Source organism: Gambusia affinis, linkage group LG11 (genome assembly GCF_019740435.1).
Source record: "Gambusia affinis linkage group LG11, SWU_Gaff_1.0, whole genome shotgun sequence".
NCBI classification, from domain to species: domain Eukaryota; kingdom Metazoa; phylum Chordata; class Actinopteri; order Cyprinodontiformes; family Poeciliidae; genus Gambusia; species Gambusia affinis.
Window position 1 is genome coordinate 9,457,507 of NC_057878.1, and position 21,935 is coordinate 9,479,441.

A 21,935-nucleotide genomic window follows, 5' to 3' on the forward strand; every position below is an offset into this window, starting at 1 on the left:
AATCTGTCACACTACCTGAAACTTCAATCTCTGTGTTTCAGATAGACGAGCACAAAGCCCCACAAAGTGGAATCCTTGTAACACTTAACCGTGGTTTAATCCAAACCAGTCTGTCAAGCTCAGGCTATATGTTTAGGAATTTTGTTCAGGAATGTGAACTTCCACTCCAGTCTTTTGGAGCCTCAGATTTTCATCCAACACTTTTCTGTTTCTAGTCATCCACCTTCCCTTCACTTTTGAGCAACTTTCATGCCCCTCCTAAAGAAATGCTTCCCCACAGAATAACGCTGCCACCTCCATGCTTTGTGGCGAGAACAGGTCGTGTAAGATGGAGCTATTCAAAGGTTAAGACACTGTTTACAAAAATACGACTTTATGCTTCTCTATGCTTTTTCTTGGTCTTTGTGATGCTTTTTGTTCACTAACGTTCACTAAGAAACCTGAGGCCTTCAGAGACCAGCTGTATGTATAATGTGAAATGAGAAAGTAAATTATGTTTACTGATTCAGTGACCTCTAGTGACAGTCGGCTCCCATTTTTTTAATGCACGGCTGTTAGAATAAAGGGGTCTGAATACAAATGCATACCACACTTCAGATTATTACTTGTTAAAAATAAACTATTAGACATGTTTTGACTGTCTCTCACATAAACAAAGGAAAATACAAACAAAAAATTAAAAGAGAAGCAATTTCTTTATAAAGCCATTGTAGGAATCCAGTGGAAAAATATGCAGTGTTTTATTTTGAGCATTTTAAGTCTATAACAATGAAAGCACAAAAAATGTGCAAAAATATCACACCTACTCAGTGGCAGCCATACTTCCGAGACATGCCAACATGTGGCAAACTCCTCCTAATTTACCCCAGACAACCTTTCCAAACATCACCATCGTCACGGCAGCACACGAGCATGAATCCGGTCTGACATATCACGACCGCTCAGGTGTCACGAGCTGTGAGGAGCAAAAACCACATTCAAGAATTGGACAGTGTGTCATAAAGATCTCATGTTAAGAGGGCAGCACCTATGAGCTACGTGGCTGAAAATCACGTGACGAACAATTATTGCCTCCTTACATTAGTTTAACCCCACCTCCCTCTATGGCTTCCCCTCTCAGGCATCGGTTGGGGTGAGACTGTTGGGTTGAGGCAGTGGGAAGCAGAGATTGGTGTAGTTGGCAAAGAGGAATAATATATTTATATATATATATATATATAACCTTCATTACTCTGCTTTTTCCTCCTCATTTTCTGTCTCTCCACTAACGGCGGCCTAAATCAGAAATTACAAATGATATCATGACAATTTTTCATGCTCTTCAGACCAGTGATGTTTTACCGACTCATTTGCTATGATACCTTGTTACGGATCCAGCTGTGAATCAGGGACGATTCACGGGGCTAGAAGCCCGCCCCCTGCTGAGCCTGGCCAATGACCTGGAAGGCAATAGGGGATGCCAGTGCCTGCAGCATGTGCTGCACTGACAAAGCAGCAGGGCACCGTCAAAAACCCTCTTGTACAAACTTTGCAGATCACTCCGTTTTTAACAGATGAGTAAGCAATGGTGCTGACTTTTTTTTTTTTTTTTCCTTTTCCTCTGCCCTCACACGAGATCCATGGATTTTCCCTTTGCGGGTGTGCGGCTGCGGCTGATGCACAGCAAAACCCTTGCCCACGAGGCAAACAGTGTAGCGGTGCATCGGGCGTAGAAGGGTGCAGATAGCATGTGGCAGGGTCACTGAGCGGGTTAAGCAACAATTCAGTCGAGTGCCCATAAAAGAAGCAGAGTGCTGTTGGAAAAGACCAGCACACCAGTTAAAGAGGCCCAGCGATCCAGATTAAACTCTGGCCTTTGAACTGGAATTTACAGTTATCACATTTTCTTTCTTTTTTTTTTTTTACTAAAATGCAATAACTTATTTTTCTCACCAGATTTCTTCTGTATTGTTTTTTTTTTTTTTTTTTTAAGCTGTGCTGTGTGAGACAAAGCGTCATCCTAATCCATTCATTAATTTTTGTATTCATCAACAGGATTTCAATGGAGTTAAAGCTGTTTGGGTTTCCAGTTCAAAGCCCTCACGCAATCCCAGGGCCCTGATGACTTCTGCATTACTAAAATGATGCTGCCAGGACTGATGGAGCTGAGAGTGTCAGTAGGCATTAGCCTTCACGGCCCAAAGCTGGTGGACAAGATCAGACTGTGCCCCTTGACCCAGTCCGCCGCCAAGTTACTGACACAACAATCAAAACAGGCAGAGAGGGAAAGGGCAGTGCAACAAAGGATCTTTTAAAAAAAATAAATAAAAATAAAAAGTTTACCCAACAAAGATAAGAAAAATATGACAACATGAAATATTAATGTGGAATAAGCCAAGAAAAAGAAGAGGAGAAAACATGTACTGAGACATCTCTGCATGCTAGTCAAATCACAGGAAATGCTTTAAAGTTTTTCCTTTTTTTTCCCCCTGCTTGGTTCACTCTGATTCTTCGTCTCTCACTTCATTTAACTAAATTAATGAGCAGAGCGAGCCAGCACTCTGAAAATTAACTTCCTGGCCATTTTATTGGTGATTGATTTTTCATATTTCACTGTGCTCGTGTAATTTGGCAATAAATAAATGCATTTCCTATGGTGGCCTGTAAATAGAGGGTGTTTTTTTTTTATTTACTTATTTTTATTTTTTTTTTTTAAGCACAGCAATTTAGGAAGCAAAACAAATAAGGAGGACAAACGTCACAACAGTTGTGCGATCTGTAGGTTCCGGGTAGCAAGCTTGTATAGGAATGTCCACTGACACTGAGCACAGTGGGGTAGTGGCCTTGCAACATAGCACTGCTGCAGTGAGAAACACCTACATCAGAGGGGACCTAAAGCTGTGTACACATGGTTCACCTCAGGACAAACGTGCTTATAGTACAACGTCAGTGATGGGCTCCCTCTGTGCTCTCTGCCTGTGATAGTGCGCTGGATGATGTTCTATAGCATGCTGAGCGGTAAATCACACAGCCATGAAGGATAGAGTGTCATTGTCATGAAACCTGTTTGTAAGGTGATGCTTTTATGCAAAAGTGTGTGGTTGGTGGAAAGCGTATGCTTAATTCTACTGATTTCTGAGCACAATCTAACTTATATATTCATTTCAGGGAGCGTTGGTGGATTTTTAGTTGGACACTTTGAGTTCATGGAGCAAGTTATGAAAGTTTATATATACATACATTTTGTACTTTACAAGAACTCAATGCAGAGTTCCTGGGTTGTGCTGATCGATCCCCTCCGTGGTAATAATTGCGTAAAATAATTGTCAGACACTTCATAAGATTTTGCTTTTTGCATTCTCATCATCTAATCCCTCAGAACGATCTGTACTATGCCATTGGAAAGACAAATGTCTCTGTTGTAGATTAGTTCTGGCTCCCAACATTTTTTGCATTTCACCTGACAAAATAACACTTAAAGAGGTTACACTGTGTTAGCACTGTTACCTTGCTATAAAAAAGTTATTTGGTTGAAATCTTGAACATTCTGTGTAGTTTGCTTCCCTTGTGTCCTCAAATATGCTAGAGGCATGTCAGTCCTTTGATGGCCTAGTGACTTGTCAGCCACTACTCCCTCTACAGTTGTGAGTGGCTATGATCATTTATACCAAATGGATGGATGGATATATAATTTGTCATTTATGGGGTTGCCAACTTTTACTCTTATAGAGTGAGACTCAAACCACTCTCCCATTAAAGAGCTACCCCAAGTAAGAAAAGCACCTCACCTCAGTGTTTTCTGTTCCCCACACATCTGTTTGTAAATGTGTAAAATAAGCAAGAAATTATCTCTGATGCACTCATCATGTGCAAATGCCTGCAAACTTCCTCTCAAACGTCCTCAAACTTCCTCGTTTTCAGATCGATGCTGTCTACTTTTTCTCATGCTCAGAAGTTTACTTAGCCTTGTTACTAATGAGACGGGTGACCATTTTCCACGTCTGCATGCTTTCACCAGTCATGAGTAAGGCACCATTTATGGATTTTAATATTCCAGGATGATGATATCCACATGTGTTGCATCACAGTCGTTAGTTAACAATGTTCAGAAGACGCCTTGTACCTCAAGCCTGTGTTAAAGAGCAAATAATGGCATGCAACTTTACAGTGTCATTACTCTCTTAAAGTAGACCACAAAGCATTGACTATCCAGGTTGTTCACCTCCAAGTGCAAAAGTTGGAGTGCTGCACTCTGCGACTTCAAACGTACTTCCAGCTACAAACTCATTTTTACAACAGTAGCGGTCCAAGTTGTGGTTCAACCATAAAACCCAACTTGTGATCAGCAAGTTTCATTTATCGATGTCTTACTTCTGCAAGTAGAACTAAAATCCCTTTAAAATAAGAAGGCATTTCAAGTCACACCAGCCTCAGTTGTAAGCAAATTTGTCACAGGCTTATCAAGGCCTAATTACCGAAATGAGCTGGCGGATAACTTCACTCCCCCCTTGTCCCCTTCCCTCGGTCCCTCTTCCTTCTCCCCTACAGCAGTGGTCAGCCTGTAAAACCAGGACGTGTTGTCACCTTTATGATATAAATACTAACACACCCTGGGCATAAGAAAGCTGTCATCAGAACATTTGTTTTCCATTTTTCACCACCCAAGGCACTTTAATTTGCAAAAGAAGAAAAAGAAGCAGACAAGGCGTTAAGAATGTGCCACCACACTAACTATTTTGCCCTTTGGTGAGCTCGGATGATTAAACAGATGGGGCTCAAATTCATTCTGTTTCATCGAGTGCAACACGTTTGTTTTGCTTTCCATTCAACCCGTTCTCACCTCAGCACATCACTTGCAATTCCCGCATCAAGACTAGAGGCACAAAACACGCAAGTGTGTAATTTTAAACGGGCATCTGAAAGCGTGGAGAGCATTTATGCTCAGCTATCAGCGACATCTGTGAAAGCATCTTTAAGCATCCCTTTTTAATTCATGCTCTGAACTTTGACTGGGCCATTCTAGCACTTGAACACGCTTTGATATAAACCATTTTATTGTGTCATGACAGAAGGTGAACCTCTGGAGTTTCCTTTTTGTTCCGATATTGTGCTGTATTTAGCTCCTTCCGATCAACTCTTACCAGCTTTCTCAGAGCATGACACTACCACCACCATGTTGTGCGATGAAAATGGTGGGTTCATGTTGATGTGCAGTGCTGGTTTCCCACCTCACCTACCGTTTTGCCTATAGGCCACACAATGGCAGTTCTTGCATGAATCATGCACTGTTCAAGCCTCTTCTTTTGCCACCTCTCACTTAAATAAACAGAACAATATAAAAAAAAACTGCAGTTCGGTCCCACACAAAGCACAGAGGTGATTCTCCTTGTTTTGTAGCAGCAAGCAGGAGATGCTAACACATTCATGCAAGCAATCAAAGAAGTTGTGGAAACAACTTACAGATGAGTTATATGTTTTTGTCTGACGCCGAGGTGCCTATTTTCTCATGACACCCTGTGCAACTTTAAAAAAAAAAAAAAAGCTAAATTCAAAAACCACCTCATGAGGTCTCATACTGTGATCAGATTGCACAACGATGGAGGTTTTTCTCTAGGTAGGTGACTTTTTGAGGCAATAGCACTGGATTTTATTAAAGGGTATGAAAGTAAAGTGGGCTTAACCCAAATCCAATCAAGAAAATCCAGATTAAAAAAAAACAAACAAAAAAAACACAAGCAAACAAACAAAACACAAGCCTTTCACTTGTGTTGACATATCACTTGAAATGTACTTTTATTTGCAAGGGTTTTTTTTTTTTGTGGGAAACAGAGACACATTTGTGTTTCTTTTTATGCCCACACAAACATTTTGGTGATTATAATTCACGAGTGCATGTCAAGCGAACTGAAAGACAAGGACTCTGCCAGAGCTGCGAGATTTGACCCACGCATGCAAGTAAGCCGTAATGACCCAACTGCCCCCGCCGTACCCCAGCCACTCCTCCCCACCATAAATAGATCAAAGCACATCTGTTTTGGTGTCCAGCAGCCACACATCTATAATTGCAAACTGGCCTTAATGGCTCAGAGCGACCCATCAGACACTAAGCAGTTTGGACACAGGGGATACTAAAGCATATGAGCATGGTGGAACCAACAGTAATTGTTGGACAGGGAATTCTCTGGAGCCAAAGCAGCGACCTGTCTGGTCTCCACTGGACTGAAATAGATATCACAACTTCAGCCTGGGGACGCTGGCCCGTAGGCGCTGAAGCTGACCACGCAGCTGGGATTGAGGATGTTCAGCGTCAGGAAGCGGGGTCAAAACTTAAAAGTCAGGAATGAGTTTCAGATTCAGGAAAACGAAAAGAAAGAAAGTTAAAGCATGTGGGATGTTTTTAAACCGAATTGGTTGGCCAACGTATCCGACTCCTAAGCAAGATCTTAAAAGTTTCTGTTTTGGACAAAAGCGAAGAGCCGTAACGGTTAATGATGTCAAATTAGCTGTAGGAGTATCTGAGCTGGTGTTGGTTGAACGGAGTGAAGCAGCAACTGACTGACGAGAGAAACCTCAAGTTGGCCACTTGTCACAGTGTGACACTGATTCGGCCTAATGAGCGTAGTGCTGTCACCGCACATCTGCCTCTCATTCACTTGTAGAATCTGGCAGACTCAAGGAAAAAGAAAAAAAAAAAAAAAAAACCTGCTGGAGTCGCTGCTCGATGCTGGAAGTTGAGACGCTGCCCACCTCCATGCTTGCCAGATTGGAAAGAAACTCAACAAATTGTAGTCTAACAAGAGAATCAAACTCAGTGGCAACTGCTCCGAATTTTTGAGCTGAACCTTTTGTCTTACAAACACAAGATAGACGTGGCAAATAAGGCAGGCTGAGGAAAGTTAAATGATACAGCACAAATGCAGGTTTTTATTGGTCACTGAGGAATAACATTTGTCCTCGGGGCTGACCTGAGGTATATGCAGTTTTATTAAGGCCAACTAATGTCTATACCTGCTTATTCTTGCAGGATTTTCAGCAGCAAGCCAATTTGAAGTGCTCTACAGGATTAGAAGAAAAATAAAGCAACAAACAATTGTGTAGCAGTGGAAAAGTAAGTTGAAGATCAGACTTCACTTTAGGATGTTTCAATTGTCGTTTATCAGAGGCAGTTTTAAACAAATGGGTTTTTAGGCTTGGTTTAAAGGAACTCAGTGTTTGAGCAGTTTTGCAGTTTTCTGGAAGTTTGTTACAGACAGTGCACAGCCGACTTAAACCAGAAGACCTGAGAGGTGAGGAAGGCTCATGCAATGGCAACAGGTATTTTGGTGCTAAGTCATTCATTTATTTATAAGCTAACAAAAGTATTTCAAAATCCAGCTTCTAAGCCACAGGGGGAAGAAATCATTTTGACTAAAACTGAAGACATTACTTCTTTAATTTTTGAAATGCACTTTAGGCGATGGAATGCCGACGTTGTAATTGTCTTCATGTGTCCCTGATGGTTCGGGTCTAAGTCCATCACAATACCTAGATTTCGGGTTTGATCACCCGTTTCTACAGCTGTGATAGATGAAGCGGTGTGCTGACTCTAACTCGTTCCTCTTTTGTATTAATGACATTAATTTCAGTTTTGTTTCTGTTCAGCTGAAAAAAGTTATGGCACATTCACGCGTTGACTTGTTCTAGGCAGCTGTTCAACGCTTGAATGTGTTCACCTGATGATATCCTGTGTCATCTGCGTAGGGGAAAACACCTGATAATAGGGATGAGTTTACTACAAATCAACACAAGGAAAAAAAAACCCTCAAGATTGAATGAAAATGAAATTCATAGACTTCTAGCAGGGATACAAAGACATTTCAAAGGCTTTTGGTTCTTTGGTGACATCCTAGATGAGTCAGCAATGTGCTCTTGGAGTAAATTGGGTTGGCTTGTTCAATGATATTTTCATATTTTCACAAAGGGCAGTTTGTGATCATTTTCTTTTTTCCTGTTCTCGATGATCTGTAATACTTAGGTGCAATAAAAAGGTAATAATAAATCTTAATATTTTTTTTTTAAAACACTGTAAAACAGCACTTTATTTATTTAACAGCCTTCTTATTACTCTTGAGTACCTGTTTCGCCACCATACAAAGCGAACACTGATGATCAGTCAAAATAATGTCTTAAATCAATTTTCCTTTTGTGAAAAAAAAAAACAACAAACAAAACAAACAATACCACAATGTTTTTACCTAATACAGAAAATGTTTGAATGAATAAAACAAGCAGGCGAGACTGTAAGCTCTGTTAAGGTTATGATGATCAGTTCTGCAGAAGACAGCAGTTCTCCCATCTGCCCCGACTCCAAAGGCGTCTTTGCAGACCGAGGAGCAGCTATGAAAAATTCCTCCTGGGCATCCTCCTGGAAACTAACACAAAGGTTTACTAAACATCAATGTGGCGGTGGCACCAATTATTGTTAATATACATCAAATGAGCCCCGGCCCAGCGCACTAAACAGACTGATCAAACCGATGATGGCAACTGTCAGTCTGCTCCCCAGTGAAGAGAGCTGTTGAAATAATTAGTCCTTGCCTGGCGAATAAAACAATAATTCAACAGCAGACATGACATCCGAAATATGTGCACTGCCTCAGATGGCTAAAAAAAACGTACCGAAGCACGTTTTTTCCTCTGAAACTGAGAACATGGCCACTGCTGGGTTTTCTTTGGTGAAATGGATGATGGTGCAATACCAATAAAGAGGAACAAATACCAGCAGGAGGAACAGATACTACACTACGGGTTATGTGAATGAGTTTATATTGTTAAAGACCGCCTTTAAAGATATCATTTCTTTTTGGGATTTCTAGAAAATATGAATGACAATATGTTTTGTTGCGTTATTTTATTTTATTTTTTTAAATACACATTTAGATTTTACAAATCAAAGTCAGCTTTGCAGAAAAGCACAAACAGAAATCCAGGCCGAGCTGAGATTAAGTTCAAAATATATCAAAGCTGTTAAAAATATTCGTCAAACGAAAGGCAGAAGTATAACTAAATGAAAACTTAAGGCTTCGAGCATTATGTCGATGCAAATCCTGAAGATGGTGCTGCTCAGCTGCCTTTCTGATCCTTTTGAGGATGTGAATAGTAAAGAAAAAACAATTTGGCCAAAAAAACCATTAAGTTTTTTTTTTTGTTTTTTTTTTCTGGAATGCATTATCTCGGCTGAACGTGATTACACTGACCTGCTTTCACTACGACCACATGACAACAATGCTACATAATACATATGACAATAAGGAAATGTTATTTTTTATTATTAAGAAAGCCAGTATTGTATTTTAATTTTGTAATTTATTGAAGACATTACTTTGGTGACTGATATATATACTGTATATACATCAACCTGGTAAAGATCTGTAAAAGGCCTTAAAATAAATCCTAATTTTATCACAGTCACACTGAAAAAACAACAAAAACAAAAACTCAACTTGGATATATAAGCACATTCATTCAGTTAAGTAAACACAAAATCCCAAGTCGGGCAGTAATTGTTTTTTTTTTTTTTCTTAGTAAATCACAAGACCCCCATTGATTGACACCCTTAACAAGTCCAATAAAATAATTGCTTTCTAAATCACACTTCACTGCTTTGTCCTGTTGTGTCTAGAAGGTTTTAAATAGTTACACGTGGCTTTCTGTTTTCCTTGGTATGCATATGATCTTACAAAGAAGAGAGAGCACACCATTTAAAAGGCTGATATGTGTTGATTTCTCAAGATCTAAAAGACAACATTCGACCTGATCATATCTACCGTAAGAGCAACAATAAGAAAGCTTAGAACAACTGCAACTGTGATAATGAAGGCTGGTCAAGGATTCGACTTTAGCCGCGAAGCCCTGTAAGGAGGAAGTTACAGAACACACACACAAAAAAAACTCAAAAGCTCAAGTTAAGAAATAGTTATCATTTTGTGGTGTATCAAAATAACTTTGCTTCAAAACTATTCTCATATCTTCAGCAGAAAGGTCAATAAACATGACAAACTGATTAACCTTTAATGCTAGCTACTAATACGCAAAAAAATCTTGTAGAATGTAGAAAACTTTTAGTCCACTTTTAGTCAGCGTTGCATGTTCAAAAATGGCTCTTTGTGTGTACTGTTGTGTTGAAACAAGCAGACTTTCATAAGACTCTTACTTCTGCATTGTTTCTCCAATAGGTTCTATTGAGAAGCAGAAGTGAAACAGAAACAACGAAGCCAGCTCCTCAAATTTCGGAAGCTTTGTGAGAGTTTTTGTCCTAAAATGCAAAAGCTCTATCCTAAATTCCAAAACTACTTTTTAGTTCTCAAACATGAACGCTAATTCGAGTTGAAAACCTGATGAGCTTATGTACCAAGAAGTTAGAAAATTTGATTTCCTGTGCATGTTGATGGGTGTGAAGTGGTGAGCAGTTGAAAGCTCTCCAGCCACAGAAAGCTGGTGTGCGTTTTTAGCCACCAGCCCTGATGTCAACACCATGACATGCTAGATCAAGATTAGCTCAGGATGGACTAGGAAGCATTGTGGACATTTTTGGAAAAAGTCTGCTGCAGCAGGCTGTAGAAATAAAGTTTCCATAAAGCACAACCTTCCTCTTTTTATCTCGACCCACGATGAAGCTAAGGCTCAGGAAGGGACTCGGAAAGTGTTTGGTGAAAAACAGCAAACAGCTCATCAGTGATTATGGTGACGAACACGAAGCAAAGTGCGAACGTGAAGAATTCACGCGAGTGCGGTGAAACAGCAGACGGGGTCTGAGCAAGGCAGGCGGCGGCTGATGTGTAGGGGTGCTGGGGTGGGGTGGTGATGATGAGACCAGACATGAGCCACATGAGGTCCCCTGACAATGCAGGAGTCCCCTGCGGTAAGTCCAACAGTCTGCATACACATACGCGCGCGCGAGGACATATCACACTGAAACACACACGAGCAAGCACGCAACTCATTTACTAAACAAATACACAAAACCACGAGTAGGAGCTGATGAATAAAAATTACCCGAAGTAGTCGAGCAGTTTGCTCAAATGTAGCTTGGTCTTCAGCACTCGTTGAATTCTTCTCTGATTTATAATGATTGTTCTCCCTCTAGTGGTTATTTTTATCATTACAATTATTGTGATGTCTGTCTGGCAGATTTTTAAACCCCAAAATTCAGGTTCTGAGAAACATTTTGTAAACTAAATCTATTAAAAATCAGTAAACAAGTATCTCGGTGTGTACACTATGTGTACTGAGTAGTTTATAAAGGCCAGGTTTTGCATTATTTACTACAACAATACAACATGGCATGGAGATCAGACTGTGGTGCTTCTGAGAAGTTAAGAAAGCCCAAGTTGCTTTAACAACTTGACCTCATTTGCATTGTTGTTACTTCTAGTAACCTTGCAGGTGCAAGGTTCTGTTGGAAAATAAAATCTGAATTTCCATAAGGATTTGTGAAAGATAGAAGCATGAAATGGTCCATAATAGCCCCATGACCGCGGATGAAGTTGGCCATCAGGAACCAAACTTTTCTGCAGCCTTTCTGTTACAAACTGAAATCATAGACAGAAACCACTGAGCCACAGTTTAGTCTTTTTCCCCCTCTGCATAGGTAAGATGTTTCTCACATTGTCTTTGGCTGAGGACTGGTTTAATAAAAGTGATGGCACAGTTGCAAATCATGTCCTTGACACATCTGTGTGGGATAAACTGTCTCCCAAACTCCTGAATAGGTTTTGTCTCGCACTTTTTTCCTTCCAGTAAATGTTCTCTTGTCTTATATTCTAAGAACAGCCATCTTCTTTCGCAATGACCCATTGTGGAGAGTATACAGTTTCAACATTGCTACAGCAGTTCTTTATTTTCTTTTGATGTCTTGAATTCCTAATCATCAAATCTAACAGAAATACACCCTTGTGAAATCATAGACATTTCATATTTTGAATGGAATTACTAAAATAAATAACCTTTTTGATTAAATTCTAATTTTACTGAGTTACACATGTACTGAGAATCTATTCATTTCCTTCAGTACTGATTTTATTTTCCAGCTGCCTTGGCTAACAGGAGCGACCAACTTAGTGTGGATAAACTGACCCCAAAGTTGGAGTGTATGTGTGGTGATAGGAGGGGTGGGGATGGTGTTGGGTGGATTTCTTACAGAATTCATTTTGGCAGCAAAAAAACACTCCAGATCTGGTTAGGCACCGGTTTGTGGAACCACGCTGGCTTTTCCACACATGTTGTGGACACCAGAAGTCATTCCCAGTTTGGCTCACCAACACACCACTGGTCTCCCTTCCAACATGAGGGTGTCTTTAAAGCGATATGCCTTCCGGGGTTGTCCTTCTATGGGCTTGAACTGCACCATTCACTATTGTATAACTCTCTTCAAATCAGTTTGTCCTACTCTACCCTTCTCCTCCCCCTCAACTTTTTTTTTTTTTTTTTTAGCCCACCCCTGACTTAACATGCAGAAAAAGGTCACATTTCTGAGAAGTGACTTCCATGCGTGTTCCATGCTGGGTCGTCACTTTCAATTTCCTAAGACCTTTCATGTCACACAGCCATCAACCCGGAAAACTCCAAAACACTTCACTACACGCTTCCTGAGGCAACTTCTCAAGAAAAAGAAATTAAATCGCAAAAATCATTCAAAGCAGCTTCATATATTGCTGGATAAAAAAATAATAGAATCTGCCTGATTTTTGTTTCATTTAAAAAAAAAAACCTGAAATCAGTTGCATAACATTTTCACAGTTACTCCTGTAACTGCGGAGAGCGTGCACGAGGAGCAACAATTATCTCATTCTTTCCATGTCTTCATAGGACGCTGCAGCATTTAACACTGAGAGACCCTTGGGGACACCTGGTGGGGCCCCAACAGACGGCTGTCCTTTCCTTTTTCCACAGCACCGTTCACTTGGTATGAGATGTTTAACTCTGGGCACAGAATTAATGGAGCATGAAATGCAGGCCTTAAGTGCAGCAGGCTCCTAACCTGTAGGTGACACTGTCTGCATGGAGTGTTTAGCCGTGACCTAAGTGAGCTGTATTATAACTGCATTTGACTGGTGACAATTAGTGACCTTTTGCTGATCCAGCAGCCATCCTTTTAAATTACACTTGCGTGACGTTTTTCAGCGAGGACACGCGATGAGATACAGCACCGAAGGCTTCTACTGTACTTCTACTATTGGCTGGCAGGACAGGGGCAGGACAGGGGAGAGGCAGGGGAGAGAGCGCACCGGGTCAAATGCGAGGAGAAAAAGTAGAAGTACTAGCAGAATAAAAAAGGCCACATGTGAAGTAGAAGAGGATTTGTCACAGTCCGGCCTTGTGAAAAGTATTTTTTTCCCCCCTTACATTTTGTTCGTTTTCGCTATTTTGGCGCACTTATGTGTTTTTAATATGAGACGAGAATGACGTTAAGTACAAGATACATTTTTCAAGTGAGGTCTCCATTTATTAAAGTTAAAAATAAACTCTTTTAAGTCAGTCTTGGAAGACCCGTTTTCTTCTTCTTGTTGAACCATAAACTTTGACCTGAACTGAGGCAAATTAAGTCTCCAGAACTTAATTTGGAGACTTAAGTCCACTGAGAGATAACTTACCGTAATTGTTCTCAGTGTGATCTGCAGAGCATTAAAGTCAGAGAAAAGTATTTGAATACCTTTTGCCTTACAGACTGAAAGGTGTCAATGTGTTTGTTTCTCATCTTCCATTAAATTACTTCAGGCTGCGTTATGATGTCCTTCTTTTATAAGATGCATTAGCTCTTTTCTCTTAAAAAACAGGAAGATGTCAATTGAAACTGCATTTGTTTTTTTTGTTTTTTTTTGGTTATTATTAAATGATATTAAAATTAGTTTCATGATGTGAAATGTCAGAGTGTGAGAAAATAAAACAGTTGAATTCTTCAGGGAGGAGAAATCATTTTCTCTCTTCGGTGTGCTTTTCCTGTCTTCTGCTTACTAGGCAACAAGTTCTGTGAGCATTTATTTCAGTATTTCCTATTTCATGTAATGTTTTTAAAGTTATGGGATTTTGTTGTTGTTTTCAGATTGCAACTTCCATTCAAAAGAGATGATAAAGTAACTACGCTATACATCTTGAATGACAAGTTTATCAAAATAAAGTTTCTTTTTTTCTTCTTTCAAGACTGCAGTATATCATGTTGAATAAGAAAGCTCAAAAGGAGATCGGTAATGGTAGCTAATTTAGTTTATTTAAAAAATGTATCAGTAGTGTCAGTTTATTCAGAATTTCAATATGAGGTCCCATTTTTGATTCAACCCCGTATAAAAACCAGCAAAGGTTAGCTCTTTTTAAATTGCATCCTCTCTAAATTTAGATTTTTGAGTAAGTTTAAAGTAGACTTATTCTCAATAGACATAACTGAATGAAATTATGTCACTGAACTTACATGACACAAATGCAGCCAAGACCATCCTTTCGACCTTGCGTTTAAATATAACTTCTTTTTCATCAGAAGAATATAAATATTTGTTTTAAAGGGGGGTATTATGTATTTTTTGGGCGCACAGCTATATTAAGTGCAGTTGTTATAAAAACGCTGTTTATTAAGCTAAATTTCACTTCACGTCATCTGGTGCTTTGAAATTGATTTCTGTCTCTTTAAAAAAAAAAAGCCCAGACCCTTTCTCTTTCTGACACTCCCCGTTCACCACATCATCACAACAATGCCTCTCCATGCCATTCAGTTGTTGCAGTTTACAACCATTCTTTGGAGCGTTGTAGTTTGTCTGAAAAGTCAAACTACTGCATGTCTGCAGTTCCACCGGGTGTTTGTCACATGCTGCTGCCGCTAGTCTAGCGGCAGCTCCATCAGTGAGAGCGGAGAAGAGAAGTGCTTTGTGAGGCGGGAACTCTGCTGGAAACTGAAGCTTCAAGGTGGAGCTTTGGCTAAATAGGTGGTGAATTGTTCGAGCAAGTGCTAAGGCACCACTGGATATTTAACAATTATTCAAATATGCATGGACTGATCAAAGCAACACTCTGAGTAAATGTTTGGTGAGGAAATCACTTTATGACATGACATAAAGCTCAAAAAAGTCAATTTTACACAATGATCTCCTGTAATGTCCTATTCTGGAAATGCCCTGCACAGTAGAAGAGTCTCTTTGGCTGTCACAGATGGATTTAAATATCAGTCTTACACTTAATAACTTTGCATTTTCTGGTTTGAATAGGTTACCCTGAATTGTTTGGTTAAATGGGAAAGTACCTCAGGCAAGTACACTAAAAACCTGATACAAACTGGAGTTTTCCAGTTAATGGCATTTTGAGTTACTTCTTATCTATTCTGTTGTTCAGTCATAGTTTTACTTGTATTTTAAGTAATTTGCCTGTAACGTCTCCGTATTTTTAATAAGTTTACAATTCAGTTGCTAAGAGAGGCCCCACGTTGCGGCTTCCTGACTTTCTTACACGAAGCAAACTTACACAACCGTATTTCTACATCTATCATTATTCTCAGAAGTCGAAGCTACTTAATGGGAAAGTGAAAAAATGAGTCTCTTTTTTCACCTTTAGCGTATTTTCGCATTTTGATTGTTGTGCTGGTGGTTGAGATGTCTGAGTAAATGCGACACTGACTGTTGGTGACTCATCCACACATCACAGAACGGTGACGGTTTTAACTCTTTTACAGACGCCAATAATGCTTCAGCTTCCTCTCGTATCTTCCACCAGCATCGCCAGGGAGCTGCCTGCGTTCAACCCAACTTTACAGCTCGCAAGCTTGAGAAACCTCAGTGACAGGAACTTAATATAAAACCTCACTATCTCTCCATCTAACCTTTCTACCCCCCCTAAAAAAAGTGCTACACCTGCTGCTTTTTACTGCTGTATACGATATTTTTATGTTAAACAAATGGACTTGTTTGTTTGAAAACCCGTTGAGATCAGCAGAGAATGCATATACCTCCTTTGTAGTGCTTTTTCGGTTCTTTACTGCAGAGGTCTCCACTAGTCTTATTGTGAGAGTTTCTACTAAGTGTCTGAAAAAATAAATTTGGTTTATTATATATTTTATTATATTCTTTATTTCTCCAGATTTAGATCAGATTGAATATAAAATATGTTCTTCAAAGGAGAACTAACTGGAGGTTAGATGCAATACTGTGCCATCTCCATCATACAAAGCAGGTCTGTGCTCCTATAGTTGCAACAGACTAACTAATCTGTTAGTGGGAAAATGTAAAGAAAATTCAAAGGTACCTTGTTGCATAAATGCGCTCAATGTTAATGGTGTCTTTACAGCCAAGAAAACAAGTAGTCTTCCTGAATTCATTCCTGCTACCAGTTTTACTGATTTAGATAAACATCACATACTATTAAGAGGCACATGCTCCACAACTTACATAATAGAGGAAGCACTGAGTTGTGAGACGTTCTTACTCTCTGACAAGTCCAAGTTTCCCAAGTTTTCTGTTGTAAGTGAGGTTGGATTACCAACATGATTTATGTTTACTAAATGCCAAAAATAATGAAACAGAATCTTTAAACCGTATTTTAACTGCAGATGTTTACATCGATTTTCTTAGTATTTGCTAAGACTGTATTTACAGTGTGTAAGTTGGACTAAACTTTCTGGGTTTCCCCTCACAATACTTAAATACTTACTCCTTACTTTTTATACTCTGAAAACTTTATCCTTTTTAGAATCCATCAAACTGCCCTGCTGTCTGCAAACTTTCCCCAATTACTCTTAAGATCATTTTCTACTTGGGAGATCTATTGGGTGCTGGTTAGTTGAAACTTTCTAAATAACGTTCTATCTCCATGATTTTATCTGTTTTTGGAAATGCACCAATGACGCCTGGAACCAAACAAACCTCGTACTCCAAACATCCACGGTGTTTTCAGGCTTGGGAGTCTCAAAGTCATTCTAATCCAATATCGTCTAAGCAGGAGGACAGGATGTCTGTTATATTTATATTGAACACTCGTGAACTTGCATGTTCTAGGATGATATGAAACAAGTTTAATTCAATTGTTAAATGCATTCAGACAATGAAAAGTTACAATTACCTGGATGTTTCAGATCTCTATCGTCTGGAATAAAACCAGAAACTGAAACTTTGTCACTTTTTGGTATTATGATGATACAAAAAACATGTTCATGTGGAAATATTTATGGGTCCTAGTAAAGATACACCACACGAACAGCAGAGACTGAAACCGTCATTTGCCAGAGGAAGCACAGTCGCTCTGATATCTGATCGAACTGGAGCTCCTCACCACATCCATGGCTTTAAACACTGTGTGACCTTCTCTGCAACCGCATTTCTGTTTTCTGCAGATACACATGCAGGTAATGTAAAAAAATCTATTGTTATTGTGATATTATGTCAACAAAGTCTTTAGCTGGGCTTGTAAAGACGCATCTAAATTATTAAGATAAGTACTGAACAAACAACATTTAGTACAAAACCAACAAGCAACGTTTTAAAAAAAGCAGAACAACATAACTGACCATTTATAAGGTTTAAGTACATTTTGACAGTTTGAGGGGAAGCATTTAGAAACAAACAATTGACATGATGTCAACAAGGGAAAACATCTGTGATGAACTGAAAAAAAAATCATTCCTGCCGATCATCAATTTCTTTATGATTTCAAAAAATTTGGTGTCCATATTTCAGCAGACAAAAAGACTAGAGACAATCAGAAATTACTCAAAACAGGATTCGGCGTCCAAGCAAAGTTCATTCAGTGGTTAGACTGTGAAGTTGAGAACTTCTGTCAAAAACCTCAGACCAGCATCCCAGACCAACAGTTAGCTTTAGTGAAAACCAAATGGTAGACCTCAACAATAGAATAGAACAGAGTACAGATTTTGATATTCAGCTTACTTGTGGTGTCCTGAGTCATATATTAAAACCATCATCTTCCTTTATCAATTTAAATATTTAAAAGGCAGTATAATGTCTTTTCCATCTTATCTGCCATCTTATACCACAATTAAGAAACTATGTTACCACCAGTTCTAATAAAAATGCAGCATGTATCAAACATAAAAGAAATCAGCCTCCGTCTCTTTAAGAAGCTCCCACTCTTTCTGATGCTCTCCCTTCAAAAAGTCATCACAACAATCCTCCTCAATATGCTGTTTACTATTGTTCTTAGGAGCTTTGGACTGAGAAGTAAATCCTGTGATGAGTTCAGCAGACGCACAGTTCCAACAAGTGCTTGCTAATTGCTGCCACTAGTCTGGAGGAGCTGAATGGATGCTCTGTGAGGCAAAAAAAACATGGCTGGAGACTGCAGCTTCAAGGAAGAGGCGTGGGTAAATAGACTGCCACCAGAGATTGAAGCATACCTCAAACATGCATGAAAGAGTCAAAGAAACATTCCAGCATGTTGTGCAAAACACAAACATTACCGAACCCAACAATAGTTCACAGTGGTCCCAGTGAACTCCCCACTGACCAGACCAAGCCAACTGACCAAGGCCTGGGTGCATTTCATGCCACTTATAGCAGGTTTTAAACACACAGAAAGAGATCCCCGTAGTGGTGGGGTCATCAAAACTGTCTGGTCTAAAAAGTGCTTTAGGCTTAAATATAGAATTAAAATTTCATAAGGCCGACAAAACGTCTGTAAATCATACAAAGATGTGGGAATTCATAAACGCAAACTTAAACATTGCTTCATTTCATTCTTTTTTAAGTCAGGAAATTGTAACAATAAGTGGCAAATACTCTGTATTTTTCCCCTATTTTAAACCTCAAAACTGATTTAGTCCAAAGAGATGTTATGTGTACAGTACTGCTCTTATTCTGTTTGTATGTGTTAAAACAGGGTAAAGATGGTCTAAAAACAAGTCTAAAAATTTTCACATTTAAATTGAATGTCTACCTAATTTAGACTAAATTGTTCTCTTAGATAACTATGAACCTTTTACAGATTGCTTGGATGTATTTTCATCATATGAAATGTTCACTGGGAGTGACCCTTAGCGGTCAGAATTTCAAGAAAAGGTGTTCATAGGTTGTAGGTTTCTCACCAACCCCAACCTAAAAATTCAATAATAAACAGAACTGCTGCTATTTTGGACTTTTCCATCTCATTAAGTCTTCCTCATACACAGAGAAATGTAGAACCTCTGTACCCTAACGTGCTTCTACTGTCTGAAAGTGCAAAGAAAAAAAAAAAAAAAGACTGTTATTAGCTTGTATTGCTAATTGCAGTTCAAATGAAGCCTAGGCGAAAATTCAAGCTGGGAGACAAAACACAGCTGTCACACATCAGACACTCACCACGCTCCCGCCGCAGCCAATCAGGACAGGTGCGCTTGCACCGCTTCAATGTCGTCGTTCACGGATCCCTTCAAAGGACAAGCTTCCCGGATCTTCTTGCTCGTCAGCCGTGCTTGACCCACCTCCTCCCATCTCCACCATCATCCCAGGGACATCTTCCTAGCTCCCTCTCTGGTTCAAGCCACCACCAGTATTGGACTGAAGACTACCCTGAGCTAAACCTGGACCGATCACCTGCCTGGTGATCCTCAGCTCACAAGTCTTCCGCCGGGTTCGAGCGCCAAAGTTTCTGTATCATTAAATCTTCTAACTGCTTCTCTTTCTCTGTGTGAGTCTATCCAGATTGAAATGACCAGTGAGGCAAAAATCCTTAGCCAGTCCAACTGGTTGAGCTGGAACACCAGTTGTATTTATAATGTGGCTCACAGGGGTACTCCTGGTTTTTGCAACAGTACAAAGACATAGACATGTGAAGTCAATAGTTCTCTCGACATATTCCCCTTGAGATGTGTGCACACCTTTTGTACTGAGTGCCTTTTTGGCAGCTGTTGGGAATGTGAAATTCTGTAAAACATTTTTTAAGTAGATGTATTGTACTTTATTTAGAGTTCGCCTCTGTGTGGGTGTGTGTGCGTGTGTGTGTGCGTGCTCCGCCTGTAGCACTGAGGCAACTAACTTCTGTTGATAACGTGACAAAGCTTGAAAGGCTGGATGAACAGAAGAGGTGGGATTTTTACTCTTCATACATATGGCACAGTTATAAAGGTGCTTCAAGCCTCTCAGCTCACAGTAAAAGCTGAACACAAAGCCTGAGCAGCACTGACAGTAAAGTACACCCGCTGCTTTCCTGATCCTTGTAAGTATTGTGTGTTGATTTGATTTTAATTGGTGGATTGCTCTTTTGTTTATTTGCTTCTGTCTACAAAAAGACGCGGCATTAACTATGTGATTCTTTCTTTCTTGTCCAGGTTGAAATGGCTGCTGAGAACTTCACCTCGGGTCCCACTGAAGCCCCTCCGAATGACAGCAGCTGTGATGTCTTCGTCTACCAGAGGGCTGCAGTGGTCCTCTTCCCTATTTTCTACTCTGTGGTTTTTATCATCAGCGTGTGTGGGAACTGCCTGGTGCTCTGTGTCATCTGCCAGAGGAAGCAGAAGTTCAACTCCACGTCGATCTACTTGGTGAACCTCGCGCTGTCTGATGCTCTTTTCACTCTGGCGTTGCCAGGTAGAATCATCTACTACGTCCGGCACTTTGACTGGCCCTTCGGTGACCTCCTCTGCAGACTCACCACACTTCTCTTCTTTGCAAATACATACGCAGGTGACATGAAGCTCCACACATCCTTATATCACAAGAGATGACTTTATTTCTATGTTAAAGTGGCACAGTTATATGACCGAGTTAAAGGGTCTAGATTGTGAAATTGCTTCTGCAAGTGATTATTTTTAATCCGATGCCAATCCTCTCCATTTTCAACAGGCATTGGCTTCATGACCTGCATCAGCCTGGACAGATACCTAGCTATGGTGCATCCTCACCGCCTGCAGTGCTTACGCAGCACAAAAGTTGTCCGCAGGGTCTGCTGCCTGGTCTGGCTTCTAGTATCTCTGGAAGTCTCCCCGCTGTTATTCCGCAGCATGCTGCACGTGAGGGGAGATAAGCGGACCTGCATGGAGTACTTTAACTTCGAGGGCTCTCGCTACACCCCTTACCTCTTAATCCTGGCATGCTTTATCTCGTTTTGCTGCCCGCTCACTGTCATAATGGCGTGCTACGCCAGGATCAATCTGAAACTGCGGGATGCGGCCAAGAAGAACTCTGTGACGGGCCGAACGAGCCGAAACCACAGGGCCAACACGATCATCCTCCTCATCCTCCTCACGTTTGTCCTCTGCTTCAGCCCGTACCACCTCAACATAATGCAGTTCATGTTCAGAAAGATCAGCCATCAGCCGACTTGCGAGGAACTCACAGCCTTTAAGATGTCCCTGCAGGTAAGAGACATACTCTCTGTTGACGTCACGCGTTCTTCTATATATTTTTTAAAAACTTTTTTCCTTCTTTGTTGTAATCGATTCTCACAATCAAATCCACAGATTACGGTCTCGTTAATGAACGTCAACTGCTGCCTGGATCCTGTCATCTACTTCTTTGCCATAAAGACGTACAAGAAGCGAGTGATGAGCCTGTTTAAGGACTATCTGTATACTTCCGCCGCCTCCTCCAAAGTGACAGCCGAGAATAGCAGCAGCAACACCTGAGCCAAACCACAGAGAAAAACCTAACTTAAGGGGTTATAAAAAGACCCGTTTTCTCTCACCTGATGAGGTTGTTCCAAATGACTATATATACTCAAATGACTATATATATATATATATATATATATATATATATGTGTGTGTTTGAGTGTATTTTTTTGTGTATTTGTACAATATTTTTATTCCATTGTATTTGTTTCCTTTATACCAAGGTTTATTACCAAATGATAAACCACCAGTAACAGTGGAAACATGTAGTACAACTATTTGTTTTCTGTGTTCGAAGTTTGACGAAGTGCAGAATCCTTTCATGCAATTATTATTATAATAATATGTTGTTGTTTTTTTTTTATTATAGCAATATTTTAATTGCTTGGTGTCTATACAAGAA

General features: G+C 39.9%; 1 protein-coding gene across 1 annotated transcript; it reads left to right on the forward strand.

Moving 5' to 3' along the window:
* The first annotated feature begins 20,103 nt into the window (after positions 1-20,103).
* si:ch211-184m13.4 (uncharacterized protein LOC798560 homolog) lies at positions 20,104-21,593 on the forward strand. Its single transcript, XM_044131862.1, has 4 exons — positions 20,104-20,139; positions 20,252-20,606; positions 20,766-21,280; positions 21,383-21,593. The coding sequence occupies exons 2-4, from the start codon at positions 20,258-20,260 to the stop codon at positions 21,545-21,547; spliced, it is 1,029 nt and encodes a 342-aa protein (XP_043987797.1). The 5' UTR covers positions 20,104-20,139; positions 20,252-20,257; the 3' UTR covers positions 21,548-21,593.
* Positions 21,594-21,935: the final 342 nt, after the last annotated feature.

What these genes read in the sequence shown, in the direction of transcription:
- si:ch211-184m13.4 (XM_044131862.1), top strand. Translation starts at nt 20,258, where the DNA reads ATGGCTGCTGAGAACTTCACCTCGGGTCCCACTGAAGCCCCTCCGAAT. An exon ending in CTTTGCAAATACATACGCAG is followed by an intron (nt 20,607 to 20,765) that starts GTGACATGAAGC and finishes CATTTTCAACAG; the next exon opens with GCATTGGCTTCATGACCTGC. An exon ending in CCTTTAAGATGTCCCTGCAG is followed by an intron (nt 21,281 to 21,382) that starts GTAAGAGACATA and finishes TCAAATCCACAG; the next exon opens with ATTACGGTCTCGTTAATGAA.